The 24,254-nt window shown below is 45.0% G+C and overlaps 2 protein-coding genes across 6 annotated transcripts in view; one reads left to right on the top strand and one right to left on the bottom strand.

Moving 5' to 3' along the window:
• Window positions 1-14,011, bottom strand: part of SEC24A (SEC24 homolog A, COPII coat complex component) — a 20,011-nt gene extending 6,000 nt beyond the window's left edge. The window contains exons 1-13 of the mRNA XM_027896479.1: window positions 13,448-14,011; window positions 13,214-13,388; window positions 8,218-8,742; window positions 6,924-7,082; window positions 5,503-5,580; window positions 5,032-5,198; window positions 4,610-4,782; window positions 3,539-3,641; window positions 2,637-2,763; window positions 2,219-2,328; window positions 1,723-1,835; window positions 950-1,068; window positions 266-321 (exon numbers count right to left, since the gene is read on the bottom strand). Of these exons, the coding sequence (XP_027752280.1) occupies window positions 266-321; window positions 950-1,068; window positions 1,723-1,835; window positions 2,219-2,328; window positions 2,637-2,763; window positions 3,539-3,641; window positions 4,610-4,782; window positions 5,032-5,198; window positions 5,503-5,580; window positions 6,924-7,082; window positions 8,218-8,742; window positions 13,214-13,388; window positions 13,448-14,011 (2,469 nt within the window). The remainder of the gene's footprint in view (window positions 1-265; window positions 322-949; window positions 1,069-1,722; window positions 1,836-2,218; window positions 2,329-2,636; window positions 2,764-3,538; window positions 3,642-4,609; window positions 4,783-5,031; window positions 5,199-5,502; window positions 5,581-6,923; window positions 7,083-8,217; window positions 8,743-13,213; window positions 13,389-13,447) is intronic.
• On the top strand, window positions 13,622-24,254 carry SAR1B (secretion associated Ras related GTPase 1B). Of its 5 annotated transcripts, none has more exons than XM_027896496.1 (7): window positions 13,622-13,653; window positions 18,025-18,095; window positions 20,501-20,620; window positions 21,407-21,472; window positions 22,032-22,135; window positions 22,295-22,426; window positions 23,272-24,254. In XM_027896496.1, exons 2-7 carry the CDS (start codon window positions 18,041-18,043, stop codon window positions 23,386-23,388), a joined length of 594 nt encoding a protein of 197 aa, XP_027752297.1. In that variant the 5' UTR covers window positions 13,622-13,653; window positions 18,025-18,040; the 3' UTR covers window positions 23,389-24,254. The 5 variants fall into 5 exon arrangements, with proteins under 5 accessions (XP_027752297.1, XP_027752295.1, XP_027752299.1 ...); XM_027896494.1 differs by having other exon boundaries at window positions 13,633-13,663; XM_027896498.1 differs by lacking the exon at window positions 13,622-13,653 and adding an exon at window positions 13,659-13,673.

Here is a 24,254-nt window from a genome sequence, read left to right as displayed (position 1 = left end):
TCTAGAGCTGATTAACTACGTAATTGTGTATTAACACTTCTTATGTTAAGGTAGTAAAGAAAAAAACTCCTAGGAAGCTGAAGTACTGCCTTGTTTAAAGTTGGCTAAAGTTTACAGAGTCACATAGATAAAACCTCTCTTTTCTGCCTCAAACCTGGCATGTGAACAGTTGGTGTTCAGGAGCATTGAGTAATCCAAGAATTACCAAGCATGTCCCAAACTGTGTGAATGTCACCAGTTATTTAAGATAGTTCTTAGCTCTTACCTCTTTATTTTCATTTAAATTTACTAATAAGTTTTCTGGCATTGGTATAAATACATCTGGAAGGGAAAAAAAAGGTATTTCAGTTATCTTCAAAGAACGCTTCCCTGACTGCATTTGCCAACCATTGAAAAAAGCACACTGTCAGTTTATAAACCCATGAAAATATAATCATGCGGATTTCTTTTTTTCTCACAAGCATTCCTGTGGCTACAATGCCGTGTCAGAGTACCAATGGACAGGGCTGAAGGATCATCAAGGCTCTTAAGTAAAACCACACAGCAAACATTTCCAGCGTTCACTCCACCCTGCCCCACACGTGCAGCCTAAGGTGACTGGAAACGAAAGGCAGCAGGACAAGCACTAAGCACCAGTCACCAAACCTATAGAAATGGACCCAGCATCAGTATTTGGGACCTCAGGAGGAATCCAGGTAATTGTTCAAATTAAACTAGGAGTTAGGAAGGCTGTCTGCACGTTTTAAGTCATGAGCAGCCCCAGCAGTGCTCAGGGGGACATCAGGGAGATGATTTCATAACCCAACGCACACACAGGTGCTACTCCTCCAGGCATTACCAGAGATTATTGATCTGACCCACAAACTCCCACCAGATCCATGTGTTCCTAAAGGATCTCATAACAGGCAGTCATGAGTAGATGCTAATCACAGCATTTATTTCTGCATACCTTCAATATCTGAAACTATAAGCATCTGAGGCTGAGAGAGACCTTCCTGAAGGCTGTAGAAATGGATTGTGCTGTCAAATGTTATGAAGCCTATTTTTGTTCTAGTGTTCCCAGGAAGCCTGAAAATGAGACATATGGTGTTCAACAAGATGAAATTTCATTTCTGCAGGCATTTTTTTTTTCTTTTTTAAACATCCACTGCATCTCTCCATGGTTATTACAAAGTAGCTTCACAGCTACACTGCAAGAGCTTGACTAAATCATTGTGGAGATTAAAAAGAACCCCAAACAACAAAAAAATAACTCATAGTAGAGTCACCTACAGACACACAGAAACCTGCAGAGGGTAATCAGAAATGGAAAAGGGAGAAATAAACTGCCAAATACCAAGCAGCATCTATATAAGTTCAAGGAGCATGTACTTTATGAAAAGTTTATTAGCTGTAAGATTTCTTTCAGCAAATGCTTATCTAAATTTCAGCTTTTAAAAAATACAGTTCAAAAGATACCACAGACATGATGTTTATATTCTTTGGGGGATTGGTGAAGCAGATAGAAGAGTCACACTGAAAAACAAGCCTCAGAATTATCTTTTGTATTGGTGCAGCTGTGCTGGGAAAAAGGACTTTTATGGTACATTTTAACACAACACTGCCCAACACCAGAGTATTTCTCTTCTAGGCAGGAAGAACTGGCACGTTGGTGTCCATTACAAGTTTCTTGAGAGGAATGAAAATAGGAGATTTTAAGAAAAAAAAAAAAAAAGTACTTACAAGTCAAGATTGTCTAAGAGGGTCTGGCAGACTGTGTTCAAGTATCCTGTCTCGATTGCATTGTGAGAGACATCAAACACAAAGAGGTACACGGGGGGCTGAGGTGGACGCAGCTGGGCAAGGAAAAGATTACCTTTCATTTTCAAGTAACACTTGTCTCAGTAGGTTTGTTCATTCCACTGCAAGTTTAAACTCTTAAAACAGCACACAGATGACACCTAAAACTTCTGAATGCCATCTGCCTCTCATGTGGTAGCACCAGAATTCTAGTTTTCTTCCAGAAGACCTACAGATACCTACATATTTAAACACTGAACAACTCTGACATCATAAATGTTTACAAGCGAACTATCTGAAGTTCTCCCCAAGAGTTCTGTAATACACTGCTTGAAGCAAAAAAACTGTTCTACTGAGCTGGAAAGCATCCTCTGTAACAAAGTTTTCCCCTGAAAACAAAGAAAAGAGAGAGAATAACTAAAAGTAAATAAAGCCTTACCATGTATTCAGATGGAGCCATAAACTCAATAGTAGCATTCTGGACTTCAGGTCTTTTATGAGGTTCTCCATAAACTCTTGTCACAGGATTATACAGGAATTCTTCAGGAACTGTGCAGGTTAAGTTTACATGTTAGTATTTCACACTAGTACTGGTTGTGCTGCATTTTAAAACAAATACATCTTTAGTAGCTGCTGGGCAACACTTCTTGGAGAACTACACTAGGCAGGACAGCTATTTTGTCACCTGAAAGGGTACCCTGGGGGACCACTTGTGCTTCTCTAGTGACACCACTGCCTCTGGGAAACACTTCTCCTGACTCACAACCACCCCAGCGCTGGTTTACAGATTCGGAGGCCCAAGGTGGGACAGGTGAACTGTAACCCTTTTTAAAGCAATGAGCACATTTCAAACCTACCATCATTCACTCTGTAGCACAGATTGCATTTCCACCTCCTTTGGTCTAGAAAGCTGACAAAAGGGTTGATGTAGGTCCGGCAGGAACGGCATCTCACGATAATACTGGACGTGACCACTGGCAATTGCTGGAAGAGAGAAGCCTCCTGTTTTAAGGCATCACCACACTGCAGCTGTTCACCTACAGCAACACTCTGTTTCCTGGCTAGCTGCTCAGAGCACTCTTGTGGAAGGAAGCAGCACTTCTGCATCCTCACAGCATCCCTACAATTCCTTAATGTAACAGGTAGGAACTGAGCTCTAACAGATTTGACTGGGTAGGTTCCCTTTCCAAGCCTCTAAAATCATGAATTTTATGCTGGTTTAAGACCAAGTCCTACACCCACTACAGTTCAAAACTCAGGGGAGAAAAAGCCAATTAATTACACTGTGAAACAAAAAATAAGTGTTTAAAAAAGGCACTGTTAAATTCAAAGTCTTCTGTCTATCTGAGGACATCCAAACCCCTCCAACTTTCTCAGCTCTCAAATGAGTTTAAAATTAGCACTAGGTTTGGTACAGGAAATCAATAACTACAACTGATATGTGACAAGATAAACTGTCAGATGTGTTGTCTTCTGTCACAGCTCCAGGGCTGTGCTGTCTCTACACTTTTGGTTTTTTTAAAGTTTGGGAGTTGGGTTTTTTTCATTAAGGAGTGAGACTTGAAGGTTTAAAAATGGTAGGGAAAAATAATTTAGAAAAATTACAGTGATCTGGGTGGAACAGGGAAATGTCAGCTACTATGGCAATTTTTCTGGGCCAAGACACCTGCCCTTGTTTTATAATTCACTGCCCAGCTCTGGACTCTGGTAAAGGCACAGTTGATATTTCAGCAGTTAAAGTTTGGAATATTTGTCATACCGATAAGTCTTTGAAAGGATGAAGCAGGAGCCCCAAAGGAAGTTTGGCTTTATTCAATAAGGCCTGAGTTTGAGGAATGTTAGTCAGGGTACAGCGGAACAACCTACATGGAGGACAAAGGGTTATTTTCAGAGGCTTTCAGAAAATAAATTATGATTTCAGTAGAACACTATATTTTTCTAGAGTTGGTGATGGTGAATTTCCATTTCCAGATAAAGGACCTTCTCCATCTCTGTCACATCATTTTGTTTCTCTGAGCTTGACCCACAATACATACTTTGAGTTCTTATTTTATACAAATGTTTTTTTACACAGAGTTGAGTGTCATTTTAGTCACTCAGGTCAAAGTTAAGCCAAACAATGTTCCAAGTTGCATACAATCTTTAATATAAAGTGTTATTTTGGAATAAATCAGAACCAGCAAAGTTTTAGAACTGCTTTTTAAAACTTAGTAACTATAAACAACCCCACAGTCATTTTCTGAGGGTTCAGCACTCGGGGGTTTCTGCAAAGTGCAGATGGGCATGGCAGGTTTGCAAATCCAGTCCAGCCTGTTTGCATGAACAGCGTCCCAAAGGCACTGTTATTGCCTCTGTCACCCAAAGATTTGCAAAGCAGGAGTCCCTGGCTACACACAGCTGGGTTGGTCTCCTCAGAGAGATGACTTGAATAACCAACTGCCAGCCTCCTGTCTGACACTGCATTTATTCTGTTGTTTCAAGAGGTTATTTTCAATACAGAGGTCACCATTCACAGTGTTCTTGGGGTACCTCACTTGAATGACTTAATTCCTATTTTATATCTTAATCATACTGCCAGCTATAAAGTTTTTGTACTACACCTATCTACAGCTGCCTTGCAAGCAACGTATTTTTCCTCATACTTTCCACACAGATCATTTTGCCAGCTTCAAAGTTAAACCCACTTACTGCCTTTATCTTAACACAGTGAAGCCCAATTCCAATGTTTCCTACTCACAGAGTCAAGGAAATAGTTTGTAAAGTTACATTTACGAGCAGAAATTTCTACTCCTATTTATTTTGATGAATTATAGCAAACAGATGATCTTACTCAGGATTGCAGTTGAGCTTCTGGATGTCTTCGTGCAAGTTTGGGACAGGAGCCTTCAAGAGGGTGGTAGGAAGAATATTTCTTTCTTGAAGAAGATTCACAGGTCTCAACCCTTCTTGCTGTAGACTCAGGCCACCCATCGATGCAGTTAAGTGATTAGTGCCCAGGGCAGGCTAGAGCCAAATAAAAATTCAGAAATTAACACCAATTATTTGGTTGAAACCCACAGTTCATTTCAAAAGTAAACACATTTCCCTTTCAGTTTGATTTGTTCATGTATTAACTGCCACTGGGTTGATATGTTTAGAATACTACTTATTACACAAACTTGGACTTGGGCATGTAAAAAATTCTTACCTCACTTTTCTTTACCCACACACACCCCACAGGTAGCTCTGAGATAAAAACCAGCCAGTCTTTACCTGGTGGAAATGTTTTGCTCCATCTGGATATTGCAAAGCAGCTCCATGCATTCCTGGTGCTCCAGGAGGAGAAGGATGTTGGTAGCCTGGGGGTAAGGCAGGGTAAGAATACCCAACATTTCTATTCATCTTAAGATTCGGGGCAGCAGGAGAATGATGAGGGGTTGCTGAAAGCAGAGCAGACAAAGATTTCACTGCTGAGGAACTGAATCTTAGGGCATTAGTGCAGCTGGAGAGCTGCTTTAATTTCTAGGTGTAAATACTACAAGTGCTGTCAAGTTTGCAAAGTGCTCTCACCTGTTACAGGCAAAGACATGCTCATTGTCAATGCTTCAAACTTCCTATTCAGCCTCAACACAGGCACTGAACCAAGCACATGTGTTTGTGCACAAATGCTTAAACTTCTGTCTTTCCCAGACTCCTAAAAGTTACGTGATAATAACAACAACACTTTCACTCCCCAGGCCTTACCCATGAGGCCACCACCTTCTATTGCATCGTAGCTGTTTTGCACCACAGACCCATCGCTGGCAGCAGATGCAGCATCACCTTGTAAGGAAAACAATCAGAAAGAAAACATCCACAAGTTATGAAGATATTTTAATGAGCCAACTGCAAAAAAAATCCTACTTGCTGAATGGATATTTAGGTGAGCATAATTTGGATCTACTTCCCCGACAAACTCTTTCCACTGATAATTCACAGACAACAAATTCCCTTCTCTGACACGCTTGGTCCAGTATTGGTCACCAAAAAACAACAGTTCTGATATGGTCACATACCAGTCAAGCCAGAAATTCCATCTGAGATAAAGAAACCTTGAAATTCAGTGAGTGCTCCCAAAGGACAGTTTTTGGTAAGCTATGGCTAAATATACAATTATCTATCACTAAGGAGAAGCAGGTTCTCAAATGATTTTATTATCATTAAAATCTTCAAAGATGACCCAGAAAAAGAACTCACATCACACACTGAGTCTTGCAAGAATGCAGCAGTCAACCTGCTTCCTAGACTAAACATTTTCATTTCTCCAGGGCTATGAAAATGTTTCTTAATTATGAAGAAAATATTTTCTAAGCAAAAGCTGTTCCTAATGCATTTAATACATTCTGAATTAAGCTAAATCTGAATCTACTATTCTTGTGCTCACACAGCTACCACACACAAGAACTGTCAATCTGAACATGCAACGGCTCTGACAGAACAAACTATATATGCAAAAATCAAGCTGCTGACTAGCACGTGGCCCTATCTACAACAGGCACTAAATACCATCCAGCTGCAATCTGTCTGCTGCAGAGCCCTGAGGAGTTCCCAAACAATGGCATGTTTGTGCAGGGCCCACAGGAGACACACAAAGTCAGGTATCTGTCATCAACAGCTGACACTTAACAGCCTGCAGGAAGTTCCTGCAGAAAATGAACAAATCCAGGCTGTGTCTTTCAGGGATTTTACACAGAGGGGAACAATAAGGTACAGCCCCCAAGGGATTGCAGGGTGCCCATTTTAGCTCTCCCTGCAGAAAAAACAATATGGCAAGTTATACGTAGGCTGGGTCCCCACAGCAGTCAGGGGTGCAGAGAAATCAGAATTTCACAATCACTTTAGAACACAACAAAAAAAAACCCCAATACCAACCAAGGGAGACATGGCCATGTTAAACAGCACTTGGAAATTAGTTAGTTCTTTGAATTTTATTAACATCTTTCTACAAGAGGTATTTTACTTCCTGCCAGGTCCTTACCTGCTCCTTTCAGATTAAATTATTAGCTGTATTAGTACCAATCTTACAATTTGAGTCTCCAATAGAACAATATGCTTGACCTCAAAGGGTGCCTATTTCAGCAAGTTGCCACGTTGGAATTCAACATAAAGAGCAAATGATTTCTTACCTTCTCTATTTGCAGCTGAATTTAGCACAGACTGTGCATTAGGGGGTCCTGCTACTGCTGGTGGTGGCCTTGGTGGACCTCCAACTGGTGGGGGTCCTAAAGGTGGCCTTGGAGGGTGGAGTGGAGTTAAAGGCTGAGTCACTGGTGGAGGGGCAGATCCTGGAAAGAAATTAACCTTTAGGAAGAGTCTGGAGTGATCACCAAATGAGCTAAATTAAAAGCGATCGTTGTTCTAAAAAAAAAAAATACCAAGGAAATCACTCAGGAGGATTCACCATTGAAGGGATATAAAAACTGGCTTATTCCAAACACTTGCTTTCATTTCATATGCCACTTGCCAAAATCTCCCAGCATTTTCCTCGCTAACTACAAAACACAAACTGGTTATTCCAATTCAGTGCCAGAAACAGTTTCATAAATTTTGGGCGCTTAAGACATTCTGAGCTGCATAACAAAATTAGTCGGGCATATAACAAAAAAACTAGCATCAAGAAAAGTCTCTAAGTGCTGAAAGCACTTCACAAGAAAAATTATTTCTGTACTTAATTCCTGTTTGTACGCTCAGTCAGAAAAACCTCTGTAACAACAGACAGCAGTTTGGCAAAGAGAAACCTGAGCATTAACCGTGTTTCCACAATAATAATCACAAGTTGCATAATAGAGCTATTTAGTGTTAGAAAAGCTTTTACCACTGCATATACCAGCAGGAACAAAGTCTCATACTTTTCAGAATACTGTCTAAAGACTGACAATTATCATCAAATGTGAAAATTGCAAGTTTGGAGGGAGGAAGCTTTTCCCTGAACTTTTCATTTCAACAGCACAGAATGCTTTTCGGTTTTCTTTCCAGGCTGTGCTCCAGTTTTTTGCATCAACCTGACTTAGGCTGCTCAGAAAACAACCTGAAACAAGTGATTACAGAAAAGCTAACCATGCTAAAAGAAGACCATGCTCACTAAACAGAACTACCGTTTTTAATTGTGAAGTCCTGGACTGAAACATGTTAATGCTCCAAGAGCCACCCCAAGGAATGGTGAAGGTCACAGAAACACAGTGTCCCAAAACAATGAGGCGCCATCCAGGAGTTACCTGCTTCAGCCACCTGAAACACCCAACCTGTGCCCAGAACCTCCATTTCCACCCCCCAGAAAGCCCCCCGGTATTTCCGATGGGCGTATCTGCTTTGAGCCTTGTTCCACGAGCTAAGTGCCACTGCAGAGTCAGTTCTATCCTCTTTGTTTCAAAAGGACACTGAGAAATGGACACTGGTAAGACATCCAGGGGTGATGGTTACCTGGCTTCATGAAGCTGTTCTGAAGCTGGGCACCTCCCGGAGAAGCAGCATACGGGTAACTCCCTGCGGGATTTGGAGCTCCCGACAACGACGACGGCGGCTGAGCTGGCCCTGTCCCTGTCCCATGAGCCAAATGGCTTGTCTGAGCCCCAAGGGGCTGACTCACAGGAGGCTGGCTGTACTGCCAGTTTGAAAGCACCGGTGGGCTGGCTCCAGGGGGAAAGCTTCCAGCAGAAGAGAGAGCAGCTGAGTTCTGTAACGCGGGCGGCGGCAGCACTTGCGGAGAGGGACCTGGCTGTGGTGCTGGTGACCCGGAGAACGCTGACGCTGGGGGTCTGTTCAGAGTCTGGCCAGGCCCTTGATAATTGTTTAATTGAGAAACATTCTGAGAGCCACTATAGTTATACTGTCCAGGAGGCTGATGTGGAGGAGCCTTGGCCGGCGCCTGGAGGGGGTACGGTCCCGGAGCCGCGGGGTTGTATCCCTGGCTGTCGGGTGGATGCATCAGCGGGTTCTGCACGGGGCCTGCAAGAAAGAAAACTGCACTCTTTAGGAAGTCAGTGTGGTGTGTCACTTCTGAAAATAAGAGATGTTCTCCTTAGGATTTTATGAGTCTCCAGGCCATTTTTCCTTTGAACAATCAGGTGTGACAGAACGATTGCTACAGGGGCCATGAATTTGGCAGTATTTTGTTACAGACACTTAGATCTTTGCTTTGTTTTACAGTAGCCTTGCAACCACCAAGCATTCCAGTACCATCCATGCTCCTGGACTGAAATTCACACAGGATACCACTTCAATCTTCAGAAACACCCACAAGCAAGCCGAGCACCGAGGAACACTCTCACACAGCTGGCAGCAGCACATGAGCAGATCGAAAGCGGAAGATCCATTGCGTAATAACTCCATTTCACATGATGACTGACACCTACTTAAACTTTAGTTTACCACAAAGACACCACCAGCCGGCTCCAGCATAGGTCACCACGCTGCTTCTCAAGTGACAGAGTTAATCTATGAAAGTTTCTGCAGTTAATTTTAGTAAGAGAACTATTCACACACACACTGCTCATGTGAGCGGCCAACTGTCCTCAACGTGGAATGAAGGGTAAGTTTATCAGAAAATCGTTCACCAGTCAGGAAAATAAAACTTGATAGGTTAAGGATGCTCTTTATGCACTTGTGGGTTGGTATAGCTGAACTGAGTTCTACTCATTTATAAAAAAGGTTAATAACTCCTCAAATAATAACTGATGCCAGCGAGGGCATCATCAGATTTCTGCTTTACAGGGGAACACGGGGATACAGAATCCCATGAGATTTCCACTGCCATAAGAGCTCCATCAAGAAAAGTACTACTACAGGTTGTCCATGCCATTGCCACAAAACACACATCCTGAAGAGAGACTCCAAATTCTCCAGTGAAATCCTTCTGAGCACAATGCACCAGATACTGCAGGCCCAGCCAGCCCCGACTCCTTCAAAATCACCAAAACACTTCCCAGTGTTGTATCATTTTGTTCAGCCAGTCACATTGTGGCTCTCCTTGTCCTCTAAACACACAGCTTGAATGTTGGAGACATTCCACACGCACAGTTACACATGTGAGAGCAGAAAAGAACCTCTTTATGGCTCAGAGTTAAGATTCTTTTCTTTGCCACCCTGTACTGTTTCCCAGATTTCCAGATTTAGTTACCATTTGAACAGTTTTTTTGAACCTAGAGGAACAAAAGCATTTAACTCTCTAGACCAGAAATGCCTGCAGGATTCAACACTTAAAATTAAAAAAAAAAAACCAACATGCCAGAGATATTAGCTGGGACAGTGGATATAGATATATATCTCTATGAGTACTGCAAACAGCTGCCCCCAGAACCAAGTCACAGAATTTCATTTAACATTAAACCAGACAGTTGGTTTCCTACTGAAACATTCTAGGTAAGTTCTGAAAGGTGAGCAAGTTCACATTTCCACGTTAAAACAACTTTGAACTCAGGCTACTCTAACAATAAATTAATGCAGAATACACTGAAATTCTCAGTTAGGACAAACACTGCACTGGTCATTCAGCTCCTCGATCCCTAGGAAACCTTAGGCTCTGGGTCACAGACAGGTGTTAATTCAGGGAATATCACACAGATCCACTGGCACAGTGCCAGTGATCTCATCCTCACTCCTCTGTTATTTGTGCATCAAAAGTACACACCGTCCATTCCCCACCCATTAATTTCAACACGCAATTTATGATGCAGTTAGGAAATGCAGTTATAACCCACTGTCCTTACAGTGCTGCTCATAAATCTCTGCAATCAGTAGTTCTCTACAATCAATGGTGGCTCACAAAGATGTAAATGCTGTTATGACTCACCCCCAAAAATTACCCTGCAGTGTATCAGATGGGTTTGCAACAATCGATTTACAAACCCCACTGTCAATGAAACTTGGTAACTTTAAAGATGATGGGGAATTCTTATGTGATGCCAAACCTTCTGCCTGCATCCACACACACTGACACAACAACACTGCCATAAGCTGTGTGAAAAACACAGAACAAATACTAATTAATTTCCTAACTTGATTATTCACCTTCAGGCACGACTCTGGACCCCAGACAGGAATCAATCAATCAAGAGTACTTGGATTGCTCTCTTTTGCACTGTTTTCCTGCTTGAGGATAAAACAGAAGTGAGGTGATATCCACAACTGACCAACTTGATATTTTGCATGGCACCTTACTACTAATAATATTAAAAAAACAGAATTCACCACAGCACAATGTTTCAAATTTCAATTTTTAAAGTCAGAAGGACCACAAAAAGCCCTGACACCTTCGTGTGGTCCATGTTTCCAAGACAAGCCTGCATAAAGCTGCCAACAAAGCTACAGAAATAGCACTGAGGGGCAAAACCAGCAAGTGCTGCTGGTTTTTGTGAAGCCAAGAACAAACAAGGAATCCTGTGTGGGCTGAAGAGCTTCACTTCACTTCACCTGCATGGGACACTCAAGAGACCAGAGAGGTGAGTTAGCAACAGAAGAAAGGCCACTCACTTAACAGCACAGGACACCTCTAGAGCAACAGAAGGTCATTTAACATTTCTGAGAGCTCAGGAACATTTGTGAATGTTGCCTGGTGGTTTATAAACCAGTCAAAGTACTAATGCAGAAGGCCAGGATCCCAGTCATGTTTTCTGCCACACACAGTTTCAGTGTCCCCTACTCCAAGCCAATCCTTTAGCACATCACTTTCACCAGCCACAAGCTCTCCAACCTCCAGGGAGATGCAAGGATAAACACTCTGGATAGTTACATCCCAACGGATGGCATGGGATCAGTCACCACCAGTGACTCCAACCCACCGGTTTCCAAACCCTTCTAAAGCACCTCCTGAAGATACCACATCAAAAGAGCCAAGCAGATCTAAAAGAACTGTTTCTCCTTCTTGTTTGCACTTCAGATCTATCAACTGGAAAGCAAGATCTAACTGGAAAGCGAGCTGGAAACCTGCAGTGAAATGAGAGCAGAATCCTGGCCCTGGTAAAAGCCAAACATGAATGAAGGAGGGGAAGGTTGTTGCCAAGCAACCCGATGCTCCAGCTCAACAATCTCCTGGTCAGCACATGGTGCTGCTCTGACAATTCACAGGCAGGGAGTCACCTGCAAACAGCTCAGCAGGCAACGAGCTGAGAGGAGGGGCTGACAGCCACAGAACAACCCCTCATTCTGCTGACAGCCTCCTTTCCTCACAGACCAACCCCACCACAGCACTCTCCACCATGTTTTATGAAGCTGTCAAAGGTCAAGGATCGCTGCACCTCCTCAACATGAATTTTAAACAGCGCTAAGAGCAGTCCCTGCTTGAGCAATCGGATTGATCCGAAAGGCCAGCAACCCAAACCTCACCTCTAACGTGCCCTAACAACTCTTTGATTTTTTCAGCTGGCATTTGCATAGCTCTGCATTTCAGTTCCTTGTTTTTCATACACCTGACAGCTGAGTAGCCTGAAATTCCTCTTCCTCCAACTGCCCCTCCAGAGCTTCCATTAAGTGCTTATTCTAACACCAGGGAAATCAGCAAACTTAAAGCACTGCCAGCCTGTAAATCATCCCACTCAGTCACTCCATCAGCTGAGGCTCCCTTTGTGCAGGCTCTGCTCAGGCCATCAGCCCTCAGAGCAGAGCCTCTCTCCCCACTGGTGCTCTCACACCTCCCACTGCCCTGACCCCAGAGGCGACTCCTCAGTCATCTGTAAAATGTCATTTTGCTGATCACTTCGAGGAAAAACAATAAACGTGCTGGGAAGGAGGAGGGAGGGGAAGAAAAATCAAAAGATCTCCTTATAACTGAGCTGCTTGTGATGCAGCAGAGCTGCTGAGACACACAAGTGGATAATTAGGGAAGCAAGAGCAGAGGATGTGGGGGGGGGGTGTGTGTGAAATCAGGAGACACAGCAGCACTGATATGCACACATACAAGGGGAACAGATACAGAGAGAAGGCTGCCCTTGCATGCCTTTATTCCTAGCTTAAAACACGCACTAGAAGTTGTTCGGTTTCACCTTTAGCATCCTAATTTTAAATGATCCTAATTTTCGCGGGGAAGAAAGTCACCAGGCTCTTCAGTTCAAAGGGGCAACCCCCGGGCTGTCACCACGGGGACCCCCGGGGCGACACCGGCTCTGCCGGGGCGCTGGGCACGAGCAGAGATGAGAGTGAAGGGTTCCCGTGCCCGCTGACCCGCTCTGTGTTGGTCTCAGCGGCTCCTCGGTCGGGCCCGCTCCCGGCTCACACCGGGCCGGCGCCGCTGGCGCCGCTTCCCCGCGCCCCTGCCCCGTCCCGCCGCGCTCCCCTCGGCCCGCGGTCGGCGCGGAGGGCCCCGCCGAGCCCGGCCGGGTGTCCCTGGCAGCGAACGGACCGCCCCGGAACCCCCTCCCCGCGCCCTGCCCGCGGGGGCAGCGGGACGAGTCCGGAGCCGCCCCCGCGGCTGCCCCGCGCTCACCGTTGGTGTAGGGTCGCTGCGGGCCGGTGGGTGCCCCGCTGGGTGCCCCGCTGGGTGCCCCGGGCTGGGCCATGGCTCGGCCGCCGCTCCCGCTCCCGCTCCGGGCGGGGCTCACGCACCGGAACCGCCGCGCGCGCAGCCGCACTGCCGACACGTGGCACTTCCGGGAGCGACGCTGCGGGGCCGCGGGGGCGGGGCCAGGGGCGGGGCCGGCGCCGGGGAGCGGGGCCGGACCGAGCCGAGCACAGCCGAGTCCAGACGACTCTCTCCGAACGTAGCCGAACCGATCCGAACGCAGCCGAACTCATCCGAACGCAGCCGGACCCGGCCGAGCCGAGCCCGGCCGGACAGAGCCGAGCTCAGCCGAGCGCAGCCGAGTGCGCGCGCCGCGGGCGCCGGTGCCGGAAGGAGCGGCGGGGGCGGGGCGGGCACAGCCGCGGGTGAGTCTCGGTGAGTGCCGGTGGGTGAGTGCCGGCTCTGTGTCTGTCTCTGTCTGTCGGTGAGTGCTGGGTCTGGCTCTGTGTCTGTCTGTCTGTCTGTCTGTCGGTGTGTCCGTGCTTGCCGTGCCGTGTCGGTGTTGCTGCCGGTGCGGTCCCGGGCCGCCTCAGGCTCAGCGGTGGGTGAACGCAGGGCGGTCGGGCCGGGGAGGAGGGGGCCGGGCGAGCCCGGGGGGCTCCGGGCCGTGCTCGTGTCCTGCCCATCGGCCTCGGGCCGGGCCTGGGCGGGGGTTCCTGCGAGCCCCGGGGGCCGCGGCCTGCACGGCGTGGGGGGCTGAGGGCGGGCGGTGTCCCCCTCCATTCCCTGCCCCTCCTCTGCGGGGCTGTGGGGCCGGGTTCGTGGGGCCGTGCTGGTGCCTGCGGGGTCCCTCGGGGGCTCTGCGATGTGTCAGGGTGTGCTCAGTGCCCCCATAAGCCGCCCCGGGCAGCCTGTGCCACGCCGTGTTTGAGGTGGATCGTTTCTCCAGGAGTTCTTTCTTTCATGATTTTTTTCTAGCATGGGTGCAGCAGCCCCGCGGTGAGATGTGCTCTGACAGCTGGGCTTTGTCAGAGCCTCTGGCCTTAGGAACTCCTCTTGTGTGTTGTGGTGCTGTCTCGCAGATGAGTTATTTTAAAAAAACTGATTAAAATACCCAGAGAAAATCCATGCCATTAGCTCACTTTCCATCTCTGTCCCTTTCTGCAGCTCTTAAAATACGACATCCAGGCACAGTTTTGTACTGTAGAATAAACTGTACTGTGGAAAGCATCATCTTGTTCACTGAGTTTCTGAGGGATTTTGAGTTTTGTTGCCTGTGGTAACGCTTTGCAGTGTTCCACTCATCACGTGTGAAATTGTAACTTTTGAGTGATCGTATTTAGATGCTACTAAAACTAAAAATACACCCTTGGCTGTAGACTTGGCGGGTTGTGGTTTGGGACTGGCCTGTGGCTGGGGTGCAGGTTTGGTGCAGTCAGGGTGGGCAGAGGTTTGTTCCCTGCAGGTTCAGTGTGTTCCCAGCTCCTGCAAGAGCTGCTGGGCTTGGGTGTCACTGGTTTCTGTTACCTAATTACCCCATAAAGGGATTTAAAACTGTCTTTAAAAGCCCAATATTCTCTCTTGCCTAAACTTGCACAGGCTTTCGGAAGTAAGCGCTGTCCTGAGGTTTGGAAGGGAAATGAGGAATTTTTAGAAAAATGCAAGTTGAGAATGGGAGAAAACCGTTCCCAGTTTCCAGGATATAAAAGAAATGTGAGTTTGCTTGCTAGTCCAGCATCGTGCCCTTCAGGAGGCTGGTTCAGAGTGTTATCACAGCCACTGTGTGGGAATCCCTCATTCCCCACAGTCAGGAGTGGGCTCCAGTGAGTGAACCCCTGTCCTTGGGCTGTGGAGTGGTGGAAAGGGCTCCACAGGAATTACTGGGTGACGCTTTGCTGATGAAATAACATTTACCAGGGTTGTTGAGGGCATTTTTCAGTGGTAGCCATCTGTTGTTGATGCTGGAAAGTTAACTTTGGTGTCTTTGTGGAGGAGGCGCAGTGATATCTGTAAAAGTAGTTGGTATCAAAAGACTTGCTTGGTCCAGCACAGTTTTTAATTCAAAACTTCTGTCTGCTTGCAGCAGATTATTTTCAAGTGAACCCTTGAAATAGCCTTAAAATAGGACCTTTGTCTTCACGTGGGTCGTGAACAGTGATTGTGGAGTCCTTGTTCTGCTTTTATGGTGTTTTTAGCATGAGCCTGAGAGTTTGAGTCCACGTGTATTCAGCAGCCTCAGCTCTCCCCTAAATTTGGCACAGCTCTGACTGGGACCTGGTAACGACTCAGGATCCCAGTGCAGAGCCACTTTGTGGAGCTTTGATTTGGCACAGCTGTGAATTATGGAGTTACTTTTCCTGTGCGATAAGAGCAGATTTAATATCTCTATTCAAATACTGCCTGTGTGCCTTTACAATTAGCTGCCCATTTTTTCCCCATTTGGAAAGTGTTTTCCTTTAACTGCTGCCAGCTGCTACGGAGGCTGTTCTGGGAGGATTTGGGTAGCTCTGTTTCTAGCACCGCTTTTCTGGTGCTGATGGAAATGGAACCCACGTTTGTGCCACTTCAGCTGTGTTTGTGGAGTAATCCCGTTCTCACGTTAATCATTTAAATCTCACCCCTGAAAGTTTTTTTTCTGTAATGCACAGAGATCGTTTTGGTTGGTGTTTTTCGTAAACAGAAGATTAATAGATGGAAAAGGGTAATATAACTGAACACTGGAGTTCTTCTCACCTCAGAAACCTGAGCACTTCTCTTCCATCAGGCAGTTTGCCCTGATTTGCAGGTTATCTGAGTCGATGGCTTTCCTAAGCCCCACAGAGGCTTCTCCCCATTGGTATTTTGCTCAAGCAATAAATAAATCTGCTGACGTGTGTGTTCTGCCATGTTTGCTTATTCTTGACCTTTGCTTTTTAGCCAGGCAAGGGACAGTTTCAGCCGTGACGTTGTGTAACTGGGTGTTTATGCCTTGACAGGCATGTTTGATTTGTATCCTTCCAACCTGTGCCTCTTGCAGCTGATGAGCTGTTCAGAGCTGTGCAGACGTGGGTAAAGGTTTCAGGGTGAGTGGTGGCGAAACCAAGACACCCAGTGCTTCGTCATCTGAGCAGATTTTGTTCCAGCCCAGGCAAATGTCATTTAAATATTCTGCCCTCCTCTTCCCGTGTTACCTCTGTGTGATGTACCTGTTGTTGCACGGCAGAAACTCCTGCTTGTCATGAGTGTGATTGCTGGGACAGGTGCCTGGATTTGGGTTCAGAGCCCTGTTTTGACTCCTGTGTGTGCTCCGGGCTCAGAGCTGCCCTGAAGTCATCTTTGCAATGCCCCAGGGCGCCCCTGCAGCTTCCAAAGGAGGGTGGCAGGAACCTGGAGCAGCTGTGCTCAGCAGTGCAGTCTGGTTTCTCCAGGGCACCCAGACTCCAATGTCCACAGGGGTCATGCATTCCAGCACGAATTAGCTGCCTAAATGCTTCTAAGGATGATGCCTTTCAGGAGGTTTTCATACTAGGTACTAGTTCACTGGGTCAAACTGGTGCTTTCAGTGTGATTTGGAGCACAAGTCTGATGAGGAGCAGCTGGGGGGGCTCAGCCTGGAGAAAAGGGGGCTCAAGGGGGACCTTTTCTCTCCCTACAACTCCCTGACAGGAGGGTGGAGCCAGGTGGGGTCGGGCTCTGCTCGCAGGTAACAAGGGACAGGATGAGAGGAAACAGCCTCGACTTGTACCAGGGAAGGTTCAGATTGGATACCAGGAAAAATGTCTTCATTGGAAGGGTGGTCAGGCACTGGCACAGGCTGCCCAGGGCAGTGCTGGAATTGCCATCCCTGGAAGTGTTCAAAGGTTTCGTGGATGTGGCCACTGGGGCCATGGTTTAAGTGGTGAACACGACAGCAGTGGGCTGAGGGGTTGGACCCGATGATCTTAGAGGTCTTTTTCAACCTTAATGACTCTGTGATTATCCTCCCTTCAGATAATGAGGAAATAAGAATGAAAGTTAGGTAATTAATTGCTCGTGGCTGCACAGTGAACCCAGTCAGTGATGGCTCTCAGCTCAGCCTTCTGTTCTCGAATCTAAGCTGAAGGAACTCAGTGTGAAACATGGTGTTCTAGAGGGGATTTTAACATAAATTCTGCATTTAAGGTTGAAGTTGTGGCAGGCTGTGCAGGACAGTACAGGAGGTCACTGCCTTTGAATGGCAATTCCAGAGCTCTGTGCTGGGTAGTTATTCCCCATAACAGCCAAACAGCAGGTTCTGTGTGGGCAGCAGGGGTTTGTTTGGCATCAAACTTCTCTAGATTCAAATTTACAGAACTTCTTCACCTCTTATTGCCTCTGCTTTGAACTGCAGCAGCTCCCAGGGGGTGGCTGGAGCGCTGACCCTGCACTGATACCCCTCCAGTGCCCTCTCCAAAGTGCTGCTTTTTCCCAGTTGAAAACTATGTGAAAATCCTGTCTGAAATCTTCAGTGGATCACTGCACATCTCCACCAAGTCATACTGAGGATAGAGTTATTTTTACTCCTTGCAAAGACTTCAGTCCTCATAGTGTTTCCCTGAGGGAAGAGAAAGTCTTTGATGTTGAATCACAAGGTCTGGATTCTGTTTTCCGTTTCTACACTAATTTTTAATGTGTTATGGGGTCACTTAATTGGTCCATGATACAGTTTACCAAAACTAAATTGGCTTTTATTTTTAACCCAAGACTTTGGATTACTTTTGTTACCTATGAATATTTTACAATGCTTAATGTGCTGTTCTGACAGATCTTAAATGCATTCTATTTTCTGTTTATTTCAGACTGTAAGATTCAGATATGTTCCTATTTGATTGGATTTACAGTGGTTTCAGTAGCATATTACAGTTTTTAGGTAAGTCTTTGTTGTTTGGGATTTTTCCTTTCTGCCATTCTTGTGTAAAATGTCTGTTCACCTCTGTTATCTTCAAACAAGGCCGTTGGTTAAATAATAATATTTGGTTTGGTGTATATTCAGTAACAATCAAACAAAAGTGTCACTTATCAATACCGACGATTTCCAGACTGTGCTCTCCGCTCAATCTTACATTAAGCCTTAACTTCTTGAAAAAAACTACATTTTCCTTCATGATCATAATATGTTGGACTTTTCTAATCATAAATAAAGTGCATTTAAGCTGCTGTAATTCAGTTGGCTTTTGTGGACCTTCTGATTTTTCTCTGCTGTAAAGAGCTGACCTCAGTTATTTTAGTTCAGTTATTTTGCACACGAGGATGTTACTTCAGAATCCAAATAGGAGGGACTGTCTACAAAAAACTAGTGCCAGGTATTGAACCCTTTCTCATGCTCAGCACTGCGTTGTTCAGTGACTGGTGTCACAGAAATCAGCATGAAACTTCCCTGGCATCTGCTCAGGAGCCTCAGAAAATTATTCCCTGGCCCAAAGAGTCTGCAATCCAGATCAGTCCAAGGAGAAATATTAGCTTGTGCTTAACAGGGAGGGGAAAAAACCCTACAACCAGGAGGAAAATGAGTGTCAGGATACTGGAAAAGGAAGGGAAGGTGCAGATCTCGCAGGTAAAAGGCACAGTTTCCAAGTTCAAAGGATTCTATTGAAGTGGTCAAAAAGCATCTGAGGCTAAGGAATCATGGCAGGCTGTGCCACCTGCCTTTTATCAGCTGAAAGTTTAAAGTTTTTCGCTGAATGTTGGACCCTTGGCCTGCTGTCGAAATGTCAGCCAGTGAAATTTTAACCAAGGTGACTAATCTTTGTTATCTCCTCTTCCTTGGCTGTGCAGTGATTGCTGCTCCCTGCCCTGCTCTTCCATCCCTGGGCAAGCAAAGGCTAATTCTGGCTAATTCAGCCAATAAGTGAAGTACTGCTGCTTGTTAGTCTTGTGTTTTTGTGACAGACACTTGGGAAGCCTGCAATGTTTTGGAGAAAGCAGCAAGGTGTTACTGGGGAGCAAAGACTCCTTTAAGTGCAGGCTGAGAGTGGCAAACATGGTATTGTTTTACTGTAGGTTAAGAGACTTCTGTCTAGCTCACAAGGTGAGTTTCTCCTGTGATGTAAGTGAATAAATGAAAATGTTTGTCACTTCTTCTTGCTCTGTAAACATTTATGCTTTCTCCTCCTCTCTGCGGTTCAATAGCTTGTATACACCTTGTGAGGAGGTGAGTTTGGGAAGTAAGAGTTGCTTGTGTTTGAAAGAACTGTGAGGACACTCAACAGGACCTGGAGTAATGAAGATCATTAATGAAACAAGATGAGGAATGGGAGAGAATATCCATTTGTGCAGGTTACAAAACATGTCCCTCTGGAACATGATCCCAAAGATAGCTGAAAGGCAGAGGGAGAGGTGAGCAAACAGCAACAGTGTAAAGGTCTGGGCAGAGCCACCTGTGCCCCTGCAATGCTGCGGCATCAGCAGGCCTGGCTTGAAATCCCACCACGGAAAACACACAAGGACAACACTTTAAATAGTTCTTTTCAGTACAGAACAGGATTGATACTTTGTTTTTAAATTTAATTTATCTTAATGCTTTACTTTGAACATCAATCAGTCTGAAGCAGTGAAAACTAATTCTGGCAGAGGATGTAGTGTTGACAAGTTATTAGAGAATTACCCTTTGATAATCTCCAACATTAGGAAAAGATGGTGTTCATGTTTTAAACGTCTTTCCACTCCTTCACAGCAACTGTTGTATTTCTGGGGCTTCAAGTACAGGGGAGATGAAGGGGAAAAGTCATTCTTATAAAGATGGCAGTCAATGAAAATAAGATTTCTTATTCCTTTTATGGGAGCAGTGTCACATGGCAGCAGGTGTGTCAGAAGTGCCATTCAGGACGTAGCCACCAGTTTTCCTGGGGGTGTGGGTGGAAGTTACTCTTTGTCCAAATAACGTATCAACCAACACTGAAGAACTCATACATGCACTAATTATGACCACTGGCGTTGAAACCAATTTCTCTGTAATATTCTGACTGAAGCCTGAATTCTCTTTTTGCCTCAGATGAGGTTTTTGGTGCAATTGGAGGCAGCTGAACAAAGCCCTGTGGTACCCGGTGCAGCAGGCACGTGGCAGGCGGGAATGCAGTTTGTACGAGGAGGACAACGTGGAGAAAGGGCACTGGTGATAAAGTGACACTGATAAAGTGTGTGCTGGGGCATGGCTGGCCTGTATTTTGTACTGTGACACTGTAACACTTTGTTCCTGGGAGCAAAATCATCTCCAGGGCTGGAAATGAACTCCCACCGCTCGAACTGATTACTCACTAAGGTCCTTCTTTGTTCTAGGACTGTACAAGAAATCAGGCAAACTCGTGTTCCTTGGACTGGACAATGCTGGGAAAACTACACTGCTGCACATGCTCAAAGATGACAGACTGGGGCAACACGTGCCCACGTTACACCCCAGTAAGTGAATATTGCTGGTCCCAAAACTGGAAAGTGTTTGAAGGCTTGCAGGAAAAGCAGGATTTGATTCTTCATCCTAAGACCAACAGTGTAATTGGGAGAAAAAAAAGTGATTTTGGGGATGCAATCTTTAGATAGTTCAAGTAATATTAAAAAAAGAGTGTAGGATAGTTTAGTGTGTTACATTAAATTTAAGAGGTGAATAACAAGCAGGATAATGAAGCTGAGAGGAAGAACGATGAAGCTGTGGGGAAGAGGGGCTTACAGTTTTTGGGAACAGCTTCTCTGTGTAGCAGGAAAGTTAAGAGTTTGTGTCTCAAAGGTTGCTGTGTAATTGTTATCCTGGTAACCTTGCAGGAGAAAAAGTTCAGCACAGGTTGAAAATGTGGGTTGGTGAAGTCCAGTAAGGAGGTGAGAAATTGGGAAAGGATGTGACGAGGAGAAACCTTGAACAGCATTGGGCACAAAATGCCATCTTTTTGGCAAGCCAGATGCCAGAACCAACTGTTGTTTGTGTAATATGTAGGGATACATAATGTATGAATGCTGTCTGCTGTTCTCAGTGTTGTAGATACTTTATTTCACACATGCTTTAATGGTTAATAACATTTTGGTGTTACACGAACGTGTCGCTGATTTTGAGAGAACGTTTTACTCCCGTTTACTTCTTGAATAACAAAACACTGAAAAGAACCAAGAGAAAAGCCAAGGTGTGTGTGCTAGAAGGTGAGACTGTGCAATGCATCAGAGCAGTCTTCACAGGAACATTACTCTGTGTCTTTCCAGCTTCAGAAGAGCTGACAATTGCTGGCATGACTTTCACTACCTTTGATCTGGGTGGCCATGCTCAAGGTAAGAGCGTGCATTGACTCACTCGAGCTCAGTGAGTTGGGCTGGAGTTTGTTTCCAGTCAGAAATGCAACCTTCCTGCAAAGGCTGACTTCCCACGCTCTTCTTTGAAAGCATAAAAGACATTGTCTGTTTTTTTTTGTCCATCTCCACCACTTATCACAAATCCCAAATACAATTTGGCAGGAGCTGCAGTAGAGCAGGAACTTTTGTCTAATACTGTGAAGGGGATTATGTACTTTGAATTGCTTATATTTACCTTTCAGCTTTATGCTTCAAACTTAACTTTAGTGACATAATTCTTGGGGAGACAAAAGAAGTTCTGTGCATCAGCATCCATGTGGGATAGAGGGGTGATAACAGTAAAGGGATTATATTTTTGCTCTGTTATTTCAAGTAAAACATAGGATTGCATCCTGAATGCTGGAAGCATAAGCTAAGACTTAAAAAAAAAAAAAAATCAAATAAAAAAACTCTACCTGCTACTCCTTAATTACCAATATACATCACTCTGAATTTGGGGATAATTTCCTTGTATTTTTAATTCTCATTTTCCCTGCAGCTCGCAGAGTGTGGAAAAACTACCTGCCCGCAATTAATGGCATTGTGTTCTTGGTGGACTGTGCAGATCATGAAAGGCTGCTTGAATCAAAAGAAGAACTTGATGTAAGTTTAAAGAAGCTTTTGAAAGTGTGACCTTTCACTTGTAAGAGCTCAACTCAGATACCCAGTACCCAGCAGAGCCCTGCTGTCACCTCACATGAGTAGGAGCAATTTGACCTGTATTCTGAATTCATCACTCCTTCTTTCTCCTTCCCTCTCCAGTCACTAATGACAGATGAAACTATTGCTAATGTGCCTATCCTAATTCTTGGTAACAAGATTGACAGACCAGAAGCCATCAGTGAAGAAAGGTTACGAGAGACATTTGGTCTGTATGGCCAGACAACAGGAAAGGTATTGCTCCTTTTTTCTTTTTCTCTCCCTTTTTTGGTTTGGTGAGATTTTTTTTTTTTTAGGGAGTTTGTTTGCCTTGTTTAAGAATTTGCCTTATCTAAGAAAGAACTGGATGAAGTCTTTCAGTAAGTGACTTTTCTCGTGTAAAGTACAGGCTTTAATAATTATCTACTTGAAATGTTTACCTGAAGCTTGAACGTGAATTTACACCATTTGCACCCAAGTCTGTAGGTTGTGGGAAGGAAAAAGTTCCTACTGGTATCTGTGTAGCAACAAGGCAGATTTCTCATGTGGATCTTCATGATACTTCAGCTCTTCTTAATGTAAAGGGAACTGTGACTGAAAACCAAAGCTCTGAAATTCTCTGTGGACACGTTGCTGTTCCATTCTGGCTTCATGTACTGCACCCTCTCCAGTGTGGATGAACATATGAAAATATGCCTTCAACACATGGAAATATGCTTTGTGTATCCCTTGAGTTACTGAGATTAGGATGGCAGGGTTAGATTAGAATGTCAGGAGGAAATCCTTCCCTGAGAGGGTGGGCAGGCCCTGGCACAGATTGCCCAGAGAAGCTGTGGCTGCCCCTGGATCCCTGGAAAGTGTTCTCAGGGCAAGGTTGGACGGGGCTTGGAGCACCCTGGGCTGGTGGAAGGTGTCCCTGCCCGTGGCAGGGGGTTGGAACAAGATGAGCTTCAAAATCCTGTCCAACCCATTCTACGATTTGAGATGAATTTATGTTCTAAAATCCAGCGTCCAACCCAAGCTAAGCACTGACATTCCATGTGCAGTAGGTGTTGTTTTCCGAGCAGACTGTAACCGGGGGGATTTGTGTGTCTCTGCAGGGCAGCACCCCCCTGAAGGAGCTGAATGCCAGGCCCCTGGAGGTGTTCATGTGCAGTGTGCTCAAGAGGCAGGGCTATGGGGAGGGGTTCCGCTGGATGGCCCAGTACATCAACTGACCCTGCCCCTCGCCTGCTCCTCGTGTGATCACTCAGTGTACGTCACTTGAATCCATCTGACTGTTCAGTTAGAAAAAAATACACCTTTTTAGCTAATGATGTCATTGATGCTAAATTATAAGTGTGGAGGATCGAAAAAATTATTTCGCCTTTGTAAGTTGAAATACCACAACCTGTGAGCTTTCTAATCCCTTTTGCAGCTTTTTAATTTAATGAGTCTCCAGCACCATTTTTTTGGTCAGGGCGACTTTCCAGTACAGTACGTTTGAATGCACTTTTTAACAGCTAAAAACGATGAACATGTGAAAGAAAAGAAAAAAAAAAAATATTTAATGCTTATGTTAAATTTTTTTATGTACTTTTTTGAAACTGGTTTTATAACTTTAGAGTATATAACCATCTTTCAAGGAATAATAAATAATTAGCTGATGGATAATTGCATGATGCCTTACAGTTTTCAATAATACACTTTCTTATGCAACGTCATGCAATAAATTCAAATCCAGTTTTTTGGCAACTTCAATGGGAAATGTTTCGTTTTAATGTGTCTTAACTAGTGAGGCTGCCTGGTGATCTGAATATGTGGGATATTTTCCTGGAACACAGCAGGCCACAAAGTTTCATTGTTGGTTAGAGTAAGGTGGGTTTTTTTTCAGACTACCAAATTGCATTTGTTTTAGGATTTTGCGTAGTAAAGGAAAAATCCAATGTGCTGCCCTTCAAGTACAAATAATGTCAATTAGCTGTGCCAAAGTAAATCTTAAACTAATATCAGAAGTGGTCTTAATCTACTGGTCTCTGGAATTAAACCCCTGATGTGGAACAAGAAATACAGTTTCTTTCTGAAGAAAAAATTAAGAATGTCA

This window comes from Empidonax traillii, unplaced genomic scaffold (genome assembly GCF_003031625.1).
Source record: "Empidonax traillii isolate 1590-97213 ecotype Southwest subspecies unplaced genomic scaffold, ASM303162v1 scaffold499:size456302, whole genome shotgun sequence".
Lineage (NCBI taxonomy): Eukaryota > Metazoa > Chordata > Aves > Passeriformes > Tyrannidae > Empidonax > Empidonax traillii.
Note: the sequence above shows the minus strand (reverse complement) of the source record. Positions and strands in the feature narration are given on the sequence as shown.